Source organism: Orbicella faveolata, unplaced genomic scaffold (genome assembly GCF_042242905.1).
Source record: "Orbicella faveolata isolate gen_17 unplaced genomic scaffold, um_ofav_v1 contig_34, whole genome shotgun sequence".
Lineage (NCBI taxonomy): Eukaryota > Metazoa > Cnidaria > Anthozoa > Scleractinia > Merulinidae > Orbicella > Orbicella faveolata.
Window position 1 is genome coordinate 19,552,501 of NW_028301563.1, and position 12,500 is coordinate 19,565,000.

The 12,500-nt window shown below is 39.4% G+C and overlaps 1 protein-coding gene across 3 annotated transcripts in view; it reads left to right on the plus strand.

The window, feature by feature from the left end:
• LOC110068142 (hemicentin-2-like) overlaps positions 1 to 12,500 on the plus strand; it is a 206,275-nt gene that overhangs the window by 150,480 nt on the left and 43,295 nt on the right. For 2 of the 3 annotated variants that reach the window (XM_089271127.1, XM_089271129.1), the window contains exons 2-6: positions 868 to 913; positions 1,033 to 1,251; positions 2,978 to 3,244; positions 3,742 to 4,014; positions 4,097 to 4,372. In XM_089271127.1, the coding sequence (XP_089127253.1) occupies positions 868 to 913; positions 1,033 to 1,251; positions 2,978 to 3,244; positions 3,742 to 4,014; positions 4,097 to 4,372 (1,081 nt within the window). The remainder of the gene's footprint in view (positions 1 to 867; positions 914 to 1,032; positions 1,252 to 2,977; positions 3,245 to 3,741; positions 4,015 to 4,096; positions 4,373 to 12,500) is intronic. The other variant, XM_089271128.1, reaches the window with a different exon arrangement.

The following is a 12,500-nucleotide window of genomic DNA, read 5'->3' on the forward strand; positions in this document are numbered from 1 at the left end:
GAAATTTAAAGAAAAACTGTGGAGTGGAATTTTTCCAGTCTTGCATTTTTTTTTTTTCCTATTTTCCCTGTTTCTTTCTCTGTGTAATAAAAATATTTTTATAAAAAGATATGGGGTGACCGACTTAGTTTATAAGATAGATGCAATTGATTGCAAAAAGTGGTTCAAGTCTGTTGCTATGCAACAGGCCAGTGTAACCTTAATGTATGACTTAAACACAACGAAAGATACAGTGGAGAGTCACCTTAAAAAGGTTTACAGCCATTCAAAACAGTGCAGTTGCCAGCCTGAAAAATCGCACCTAGTTCTAAAAGTTCCAAAAATTGAAGTGCGAAATTTAAATCGACGGAAATATTGCAGCTAAATTGAAAATGCACACGTCATGTTATAAACGCATGGCCGTGCGTATATAGAGATTTCGTTCATGATGGCTTAATAGGAAATAAATAGGACTAGCGCGCGCGCTATGTTATATAGCAATCTGTATGGTTATCTGAAGCTTTCACGTAGTTTTTATTACATACCTAAATGCTCTACACGTCAGCACTATTTCTCTTTTCTATTTTGTAAAACCTTTTCTTATGGTAGAACTCGTGCGCTGTGATCTTGGCAGTTCGTGGAATTATATAAGATTGAATTAAGTCAATTAATCTTCTGGAATTCCTCAAACATCAACACAACTCAACGAAATTTAAATTTTAAAGTGTGTTTTTGTTGCTTTCAAAGGATTCTAATCTAACGCTACAAACTTCAATATCTGCTCGTTCTGAAGACCTATAGCTATTTTTTTGGTTGTAAAGGCTAATGAAACAAAATGACGTGTTAGTTCTGAACTATTTGAAAACAGTTTCCCTTGTTAATCAACAGAATTTGACAGAGGAGACGAGTCGTGAAAGGATAGTTTGTGTGGAAGGTAAGATTTATGCGTTAGTTAAATCGTCCAATGCACGAGCCAAGTGACTCATTTGGAACCTATTTCGGTTCCCTTGTGTAAGATGACTGAGCTTGTGTTAATTTCACCATGTCATGCAGGACCTCGAGGGTTACCAGGCCCTCCCGGTTCACCTGGACCTACTGGTCCCCAGGGCCCTTCCGGACCAAGTGGTAAAAGAGGAAGAAAGGGAACAGCGGGTCCTCCTGGACCCCAGGGAAAACGAGGCAGCAGAGGATTACCAGGACCCCCCGGACCTGCAGGCCCGTCTGGTAAATCAACACAACGTGAAACAAGTCCTGGTAATGGACGTCAGTTAGGTAAGATCTTATTGAGTCAAGAAATAGACCAATTTTGAAAACACGACGCTGTGACTTGGGGACTGAAACAAAATAAAGACGCTTTTTTTTTTCGATTCGTGCTCCATTTTCGTAGTGATTTTTTTAGTCCCGTAAGCTTCGGTGCCACGTTCGAATTTTAATTTATCGAAGCCGGCCTATTGAAGTGATAAGTGTAGTGTGATGACTGATGGCTTGGATAGTCGGAATTTAAATCTCGTCAGAACGAACTTTTCTTCGATCTTGTATGAAAGACGATGTAACTGAGAGGATATATAGTAAGTTAAATTAAAACATTTCATAAGAGGTCCACACACTGTAGGACGCACTGGATGATGACTGCATATATCGTGGTAATTAAGCTATTATTTTCAAACACCCGCCATCTTGGATTTATAGCGTTGACTTTCTTGATCTTTTCATAACGTACAATTCTTGACAACTGTTCCCTGTTTATTTGCGAATTTCTTTGAATTGCGTCGTCCCAGGAAATAAAACTGGTCATAACACACTGGGGAGCATTTGTGAGAACGTCAAGCGCGGCCGAGAACCCTTTGTGCATAAGACGCCACGTGGATAAGACGCACGTGGCGGGACAGTGTGCATCTGGTGCACATGAAGTGCACAATGGTTTATTTCTATGTCGTAGCGATTAAGAGTTTTCAAGATGAGTACAAACGACGCAGTATTAAAAATCGACGTCGTCCCCGCCTCATGCCGTGCGATTTCAAACAGCTGAATTCCATGCAACATGTTGCGGAGACAAAATTTCGACCTTAGAAACGGGCTTGTCAAACGAGAAAAACTTACGCTCAATATGTCCTCACTTGATATCCTCGCAACATATCCCTTAGTGTGTACCGACTTTTAATTATACCACCACGACACTGATTTCAATCACGTGAATGGTGAAGCCACGTAGTTCTCCTAAAAAAGACAAATCGATTAGACCAATCGATTAATTCGTCGTAAAACGCGTTGTCCAACAAATACAAATATCATTTTAAATAATAACTTCAGCAACCGTTTAGAGAACTACCTTTCAGCTCTCCTACCGTGACGATGAATACTTATGTTATTTGTGAAAATATTGAAGGGCTGCAGCCGGGATAAAACATGGTAAAACTTTGAAAACGATCTCTGGCTAAAACGATTAAAAAGTTACAAGCTTTGGACTGCCTGAACTACAGCCTTCGACGGGTAAAATGTAAATGACAAAAAGCGAACACAAGGGGAAAAAATGAATAAAAATGCAAATAATTGTGAATGTTTTTTTAAAAAGAATATTATATTGTCCAGCCAGGTAGCGCAAATCAATTGTTGTCCACATTGAGAGTCAGTTTGGTATGCCACGCTTCCAGTGTCTTTTTCGTTCTAAAGCCACCTTTATTAGTGATAGAAGCAATTTCAACGTCAATAGCGTGATCATGTGACCAGGCATGATTTTCAATCCTTCAGCCTTTGACTGCTGTTTTCACATTTCTTAAATGTTCTCTTTTTTACTAATGTTATTGTCCTAATGAGTGTATCTAACGAGTGGAGAGTTCCTTTGTTTGGCCATCTAAACTTTGCTCTACGTGCGAACTAATACTGATTTTCAAACTATAAAAACAGAAAAGAAAATTTAATTTTAGCTTCCCAGACTTTGTTGGTCGTTATACAAGTGACACAAATTAAATAAGACAACAAATAATATTTTGCTTTTCAGAGTTACCACATTTCATTACAAAGCCCTCCCCTTCCGTCACGGTTAAAGAGAAACAGAACGTGACATTACATTGTAAAGCAGCTGGGTTCCCATTACCCATAATCACGTGGTACAAAGATGGTCAGGTGATAGAACAGGAAAGAAGGCAGTTGAAGAAAAGGAAGTTGGAAATGAAGGAAATTCAGTTTGCGGACCGCGGTATCTACATCTGCACAGCGGAAAATCTGTTGGGCAGAGTTCAGCTGTCGGTCAATGTAACCGTCAAAGGTAAATAACTAATCAGTCATATACTGAGCACTATATCTAAGAAAACTTCCCACCCTCGTTGGACCCCTGCATGTCTGAATACCTCAATGTCAAGTCAGATTTAATTCGTGACAAGGGTTCATCTTACTGGTCAGCTTCTACAAAACGCTTACATGTCACCTGATAATGCCGTCACAAGGACACATGAACTTTCTTGATTTTGGTTTGCTCCCTGCTTGTCCTTGTGTCTTTTATTGACAGAGGCATTTAGACAGAGAAAAACAGTTCTTTCAAGTCTCTGTTGCAAAACTGGAAGTCAGTTTATTTACACCGATCACAGAGTCTCCGTTGAAAAATTAAATATAAAAAAGAAACATAAATAAATAAATAAATGAAATAGAAAACAAAAATAAGAATTGCTCATTATTATTAAGCGAGGAGATTAGAACAACGCATGACTAAACCTTTCATTGTGATAATCTTAATTCCGTTGATTATTTTTTTGGTTCTATTTCCAGTACCAACAAAATTCGTGACAAAACCAAGGAAATCAGTAACCGCTTACAAGTCATGGGACACAGCCCTTAAATGTGATATCTTTGGCTATCCCTCCCCAGTGATCACGTGGTCAAGATCACTCAAGCAACTTCCGATCAACAGGCATGTCATTGATGGTAACAAACTTACGATTAAAAACACAACCGAGGATGATGATGGTGCATACGTTTGCCAGGGAGCTAATGAACTGGGCAGTGTGATGGCAGTGATATGGATTTTTGTAAAGAATGTCGGTAAGCTGAAAATCTAAAAACTATGCATCAATTATTGGGAACGAAAGCGCATTTCTAAAAGTTATATTTTCTCTTTCTTTAGTGAATCCTTACATAGTGTCAAATCCTCCAAGTGAAATTCAAGTGCAGAATGTTGGTGATTCAGTCAAGTTAAATTGTTCTGCTCGTGGCTCGCCGCTCCCTGAAATTAAATGTTTCAAGGATAAGAATTATGTTATTCCTGTCGCAACACATGTCGAGAAGGATTTAATAAAGAGTGAAATTCTTATTCCTCGTTTCAAGTCGAGTGACGTTGGTAACTATAGCTGTGTATTTCAAAATGACAAGAATGGAACAGCCACAGCCAGCACAAGTTTAGGTAGGTGGATAATGTTATCATTCTCAAACTTTTAATAGTTCATCATGTTTATCCCCCCCCCCCCCCCAAAAAAATAAAAAATAAAAAAACATGCCCCTTGTTTGGATATATTTATATTACAATAAAAAGTCAATGTAACAGGCGGTCTAAATTGTAAACAGCCTGCTTTATTAGAATGCAATTTGCTCTCACACTGTGACAGCCTCTGTGCGTTCTATGACGCCATGAGGCTGTTGCAAGCGAAGACGGTAAAACTAGTTCGAGGCTAGTTTCTTTTCAAATGCAAACGTTTATGTCGCACACATCCAAAAAAAATAATCATAAAAAAAGGCGCGACCATGCTTTGCTCTGTTGTAAAACACTCGAAGAAATGACAAGAGAACTCCAGAAGCAGGAGGAAAAACTCGTTTATCGCCTCGTGTCTCACCCTACACTTCTTCTGTGCTCTCGTCACTTCCTTACGTTCTTTAGGATAGGACAAATCCTGTAGGGCAATTAATATTTGTTAATTAAAATTAACAATTATACTTTGAAATTGAAGTGAATCGTGGCAGAAAATTTTCCGAGCCTCGCGAAGTACCTAGGCTCGATTACCAGCCGCTAGTTCGGGAGAGGAGCCCGCGCTCCCAAACCGAACTCACGGCTGGACTCATGGACTTGGCGTTCTTAATTTTAGCCAATAAGAAATCTGCTTGCCTGAATCAAGCAGGCTGCATAAATTAGCTTTCTCGCAGTGGCAAAGAAGTTGTGCAATATGAAGTGCGATCGCATTAGTGGGACATTTAACCAAATACTGTCAACTAATGAAATCCTGCCTGATCTGAGGCTTAACTGCCGCCACTCGAAGTAAATTCCACGTAGCCGGCTACGCGGTACTCAGAAAATAATCAATTGAAATAAGAATTAAATTTATTCAACAGACATATGAATTCAAAATGGCGCAGCAATGTTATGGGCTGGCTACGCGGTACACGGTACGCCGTGATAACAAAGACAGAGTATTGTGCATTCCTCGTTCGTTAAGCGTCAGAGCCTAAGTAATTCCACATAAGATACCACGCCATCTTGAATTTATTATTTCCGCGTACCGCGTGCCGCGTAGCTTGGACCTCGTATCTGACCAACTTGAAAGCCTTACTATCGAAATTAGCAAACCAAGAAGCAAGTCTTTTATTGTTGCTACATGGTATAGACCTCCCAATTCACCTTTTGAATTATTTTCTGATTTTGAATCTTTTGTTGGAAAGCTGGATGCTGAAGGGAAAGAGTATTACCTTATGGGCGATCTCAATTGTAATATGCCCTCATCATCTCTGAATAATGTAAATACCCAGGCGTTACTAAAAATTACTGATATTTACAATCTAAAACAACTTATTAATGAACCGACAAGCCGAGAGTAACGCCTGTGAGTAGCACTTTAATTGATGTTATTTTCACTAGTCACCCGGACAATGTATCTTGCTCTGGAGTATCTCATGTCGGAATCAGTGACCATAGTTTGATTTATGTTTTTCGTAAAATTTCATTGCCTTCCGCCGTCAAGGGAAATAGTATTGTTTCGTAAAGGCAATTTAAAAATTTCGATCGTTATAGGTTTCGGTCGGACATCTTGGCTCAACCGTGGGCTGATCTCATGGGAATGGATAACCCCAATGAAATGTGTTCGAAATGGAAAACTTTGTTCTTAGTAGTGTGTGATCTGCATGCTCCACTCCACACTAAATACGTTCGTGCTTCTAAAAGTCCATGGATTACTCCTGAGCTTAAGAATTTGATGTATCGGAGTGATTGGAATAATTTTAAGAAGTTGCGTAATGAAGTGAACAATGAGATCAAGAATGTAAAAAAGTCCTATTATTATGAAACTTTTGAAGCTTACAATGGAAATTCGCGCAAGACATGGGAAACTATCAATGAGGTGACACGCCGCAAATCGGATAAAGCTGTAATTAACGAGCTTGAGCTCAATGGAACGAGAATAACTAATTCGACCAAAATCGCAGAGGATTTTAATAAATTTTTCGCAGAAATCGGTCCCGAACTGTCCAGGGATATAGAGGAAGTCGGCACCTCTTTCGATGAATATATTTACCAAACCAGCAATTGTTTTAGTTTCCAGCGTCTGACTCAATCGCACGTTTTGTCCCACCTAAATAAATTATGCAAGAGAAAGGCTACAGGTCTCGATTCTGTGTCAGCAAGACTTCTAAAAGAATGTCCGGATTTAATCTCCTGGTCACTCGCTCTGATATTCAATCAATCGATCGATACTGGTATTTTTCCTGATGAATGGAAAAATGCAAGAATCACGCCTCTTTTTAAGAAAGCAGGAAGTCGGAGTGATCCTTCTAATTATCGACCGATCTCGATTATCCCGGTTGTGGCCAAGGTTTTCGAGCGAATTATTTATGATCAGTTGTATCATTACCTAAATGAAAATAATCTTCTCAGTAGACACCAATCCGGTTTTCGCTCGCTTCATTCTACAGTTACTGCATTGATTGAAGCGACTGATAATTGGTCTTTAAAGCTTTCGATACTGTGGATCACTCTATTCTTCTCTCAAAATTACAAGCTTATGGTATTCAGGGTTCCACAAACCAATGGTTCTGCTCTTATTTAAAAAACCGAACCCAAACGTGTCTTGTAAACGGGAATAAATCACCCAAAATGTTCCTTCGCTGTGGTGTTCCACAGGGAACGATTCTTGGGCCCCTTTTATTTCTATTGTATATAAATGATTTGCCTAATTGCCTCCAGCGTTCCCAACCAAGGATGTACGCCGATGACACTAGTATTACTTTTGCTGGTAGTGACGTTGATGAAATAAATAGTTGTATTAATCTTGATTTGGAGAGAATTCGTGTGTGGCTTGCAGCCAACAAACTAACTTTAAATATGACAAAGACAGAATTCCTTCTGATTGGTTCCAAGCAAAGGCTTTCAAATTTTACAGTGAATCCTACTGCTAATATCAACCAGTTTCCGATAAAACGAGTCTCGACTGTTAAATCCTTAGGTGTACACATTGATGAAAATCTTACTTGGGAGTGTCATATCAATGAGCTTTCCAAAAAGATTGCTTCTAGCATTAGCGCCATTAAACGTATTAGGTATTCGGTCCCATATAAGACTTTACTTTCCGTTTACAATTCATTAGTCCAACCTCATCTCGATTACTGCAGTTCGGTGTGGGGATCCTGTTCTAAAACTCTTTCTCAAAAGTTACAAAAATTACAAAATCGGGCGGCACGCGTCATAACTTTTTCAAATTACGATCGTAATACTGATGAATTGTTGAGGATGGTCAACTGGGTTAAACTGGACCGTCAACGCCTTGTTAATAAATCAATAATGATGTACAAGATTGTAAATAATATGGTTCCGGAATATCTTTGTTCACGCTTTGTCTTCCGTTCCGATACTTTGACTTATAAGCTAAGAGATAGTGATGGTACGCTTGCTATCCCACAGCCCCACACTAATTACTGTAAAAGAAGTCTTTCTTACAGCGGAGTTGTACTATGGGATAGTCTGCCCTTGAATATTAGACAATCGCTCTCCCTTAATCAATTTAAATCTAAGTTGAAGAACTATGATTTTGACAGTGGTCTTATATAAATTTTATTTTGTTTTTATACACGGCTTCCTTGTAAAGCAGGTTTTTATCATTTCTCTTATTCTGATAGTTATTTACAATATTAAATTAGTTAGGTAGTTAGATTTATTTAAATTAACTATTGTATAGTCCTGAAGGAAATACCGTGTCTAAATAAAGATTTTACCTTTACCTTACCTAGCCGTAGACTTCATGTGGGCCTGTCTATGATTGTCATCCGATGACATTTCCGGCTACCTGAAGCGCTACAAAAATTAAATTATGAATTTACGTCACAGACATGCTTTGCCGCTCACGCGTCCAGCCGTCTCTTCTCGGGGAGGAACGTACACCGGACTCGAGAAAGCGTCGGAAATCGAGCCTACCAAGTGGCGAGGTAAAAATTTTGCCGCTTTAATTTTTTTTTTCCGAGATTGAAAAGAACAGTTGTTTGAACATAATTTATACACACGAAGCGATATAAACAACAACGAAAAGGAAACCATTAAAAAAAGTCGATTTAAATACCAATTCCCAGTATGAGACACATCTACAGAGAATCATGGTTGTTGTAATTACCACCTTGCACTGGATATTTATCTTGATGAATACAACTACCTTAATTCCAAATGTACACGTCTCATAGAGGGAGTTGGCCATTGACCTTTTAATTCATGCGTGGGAAACGTGCAAGCTGTACAGAGCGTGCGCGAAACATTTTACAGAATCTTCAAAGATGACAAATCTAATTTAAAAGGTCGGTCTGAAAAAAAAAAATGAAATGAAAAATAGAACGTGCCCAGGACTGTGGTGAAAACTGGATATATTGTTGCAAAAACAAGGTTTCCTCAATACTTGTGGAGGTACTTTGTTAAGGTGGCTCGCTAGAGTAATTACGAACACCCTCCCTGTAAAGCGCGAGTTAGAAAAAGAAACTTAATGGGTTTCTCTCAAAGTTGTTTCTAGTCTGCGAGCAGGCTCATCTTTGAGTCACACACGCAAGCAGCGAAGAGCAAAGCGATCCGGTGGGAAGGAGTCTGGTGAGAGGCGCCAAGAAAGTGAGCCTACATTGATCTCCGTTATTTTTAATTTATTTATTTATTTATTCATTTATTTATTTATTTATTTATTTATTTCTACTTCGCCTGAGCTAAGTGAAATACCATTCGTCGAAAAGCGGGAAAGGCGAGAAAACTGTCAATCTATTATGCTTGATGAGGAGCGATTAGATCCCCATGGAGTCGATAATTTACCGCACGTTCTCACAACAAAAAATAAGTCGTCCACATTTGAAGTCAGAAGAAGAGTTGAGTGCGCGTATTACTGACGTTTAAACAAAACTCCAGTCTATTCCTGGTTAAATTTTAAACTAAAGAGGGAGCAGTGAATAGCAGTTAAAAGTATGTAATGAATCAAGACGCACTTGTCGTGTTTCCGACTACATATGGAAGGAATGTATGTGATTGCAAGCGGGCAAAACAACACGAACAGCGTTTGGCCGTTTACCAGCATCATCAAGATCAGACTGCCAAAGCAAGATCACTTGGATACAAGTGTGTGTCCTTGCTAGACATAAACTTTGACGGTTTTTAATCGGCAAGACTTTATCAACAACGTACGGATATCGCGCCTGCATGTTGCTATGAAAAAGAATTACAATTTTCCCGAGAAATATGAGTTGCCAAAGTTCATACGTCCGGTGAAAATTAGTTTTTTTGTCGTTGTTGTTGTTATTTTTTTCCTACGATTTCCAGGGTGTAATTGAAAAATTGGCTATCTTTAAAACGGGGAACGGAGAATCGGAAATCAGGAAATAGAAATGGGAACGGGGAACGGGGAACGGGGAACGGGGAACGGGGAACGGGGAACGGGGAACGGGGAACGGGGAACGGGAAACGGGAAACGGGGAACGGGGAACGGGGAACGGGAAACGGGAAACGGGAAACGGGAAACGGGAAACGGGAAACGGGAAACGGGGAACGGGGAACGGGGAACGGGGAATCTTTAAACTGCGGAATCTTTAAAAGCGGGAATCTTTAAACGCGGGAATCTTTAAAGGAATAGGTCACTCCAAAAACCGCGTATTTATTTCCATCACCAATAAAAAGTTCACATTGAGTTGAGTTACTCACCGTTCTTTTAGCTTCTGAAGTGGATGCGATCCTAATGAAAAAGAAGTGAAAAGTTCGACACCGGGAGCCGCCATTTTGAAGGCCAGGCCGCATATCCGTGACGTCATTCCGTCCGAGAATGTGTTTGTTCCCTTGAGCTTTAGTATGGCTGCGCTTGAAGCTAGAACGTGCTAGTGATTCCGGGGATGATAATAATCAAGTTGAATGGAACGATTGGTTGGAAAATGCTCTGTGGTGTACTTGTGAGAGATGTGCAACCATGCCGACGCAAAGAGAATGTGTTTGTTGCCGAGAACAGCCGGAGTAGGTCACCAAGATGGAAGGTACATTTTGCAGTACAATTGCAATGGACGTAGTTAGCGGAAGAGGAAGTTCATTTTTAACTGTATATTGTTCTCAGAATTGAATTGGTGGCTTAAATAAATCCCCAGTATAATGCTTTTGATCTGATTTTTCTCCATTTTTATTTTACTGGCGGTTCAATGCGGAGGGAGTTCTGGTATTACAGAAACTGACGAGTTTTCAATGGTGTGTTTAAATCCGGAGAATGCTTTCCACCTCACAAGTCTGCGTTTTTACTTATGAAATTTGGATACTTTTTGCTCGTGCTCGTACGTGTTTGCCAGGTTCTTTACACTTATGGACTACGTGGACTCTTGTGAAATACGCAGTGACTTTACATGTAAGATGCGAAGTGAAATCGACGTCTTTGACGTGAAATGTGAAATTGACGACATTCCTTATCATTACATAAGATTTTTTGTGAGAATTGTAATTCGTATTGTTGGAAAGCTAAGCATATGTAATAGATTTTGGATAGAAGAAAAAAGTATATGGAACTTTTACATGCGTAAAAATTAGCTGATGAAGGAAAATTCACTCTGCTAGTGTGTTTATCCGTATCGCATGTATCGTGTTTACTCGCCTTGTTACTTGACAAAGTATGCAGTAAAATTAAAGCTTCATTTTTTACCGTAGATTTGCTTCATTAGCAACTGTAATTCCCAAAAGTGATGTGAATACAAAAACACTGTCCTTAATTAATGATGAATCGTGTTGATAAAATTGAAAACAAATTGTAACACATTTCAGACAAAATATTATTTACATGCGGATATCGGATTTCGCTATAGCATGAGTTGTTATCGGTAATTATCGATATGTAGATAGTACTGATGTACAGTTAACTACTTCTTCCGATGTATTCCAAATCAAATTAGACAGCATTTAAAAATTTGTAAGTATTTCAACTCATCCCTGGCTGTCAAGGCCGATTATTAAACATGCTCTGATTTTGGCCCACACAAGAGATTTATAAAGCGAAAAAGTACTTTTTCGATAAAAGAAAACCGTACCGGGTTAGTCTGACTTGTAATTTTAAAGAAATCTCTAGGGCATTTGAAGTTCCCACGGTACCCTAAGAAATTTAATAAATCACTTCCAAACGACGCATGCAGTCGCCATGCATCAATGAACACGAAAACACGAAAACCCTAGCGCCAGTCTACGAACTACAATGAATTAAAGCTTGTAACATAGAAGCTTTTTTTATAAATACTGGTGAGACTGGTAAATGATGAAAAGAATTTCATTCAGCCATTTTCCCTGTTATTATAGAAAAAAAAAAGCGGCAAACTGATTATACATGAAACTGACCCGCGTCTTTTTCGTGAAAATATATTGCCTGAGGGGTCGACTAGAATACTTGTGCTGGCGACCAAACCTGAAAACTTAGGGGCCAGCTGGCCCCAAGGTTTTTTCTTGGAATTCGAGCCCTGTAGTCCAGCGAGGAGCTTCAATTCCTTGCGCAGAAATAATATTTACCCAATCAAGTCAACGACAGTTCTGCCGGCAAGAATATTTTTAAAAATGAAAAGTATAACTGATAGCTACCTCTTTTCGTTCCTTGCGATGCGCCGTTCGCTTGCAATACGAGCCTTCACGAGGGCCTTCCGTTGAAAAATTGTCGGAGAGCATTTTTCTTCAATGACCTCGTTCTTGTGTTTCCAGCCACAAGCTCAAATCGATATTGAGTTTTGAAACAGTCGTCTGTGAAATGCTCGTTGCACACACACATTTTCGAGTTTTTTTGGCATGAATCTCTCATCCCAACGTAGCTGTTCGAACCACTTCTTTGGCAATTTTTTGTTCTTTTTAGGCAAGTTAAGGAGAGTCACTCCTCTTTCCCTATCCTTTTCGGTTCCGGTTTCACAGCCCGGGCCGAATTTTTTAGCTCGCAACTGAATTTAGAACAGAAAAGAAGAGCTTTAACTTTTGAGCTTTCCGCCAATTCGGACGGAATGACGTCACGGATATGCGGCCTGGCCTTCAAGATCCTTTCAAAATGGCGGCTCCCGGTGTCGAACTTTTCACTTCTTTTTCGTTGGGATCGCAT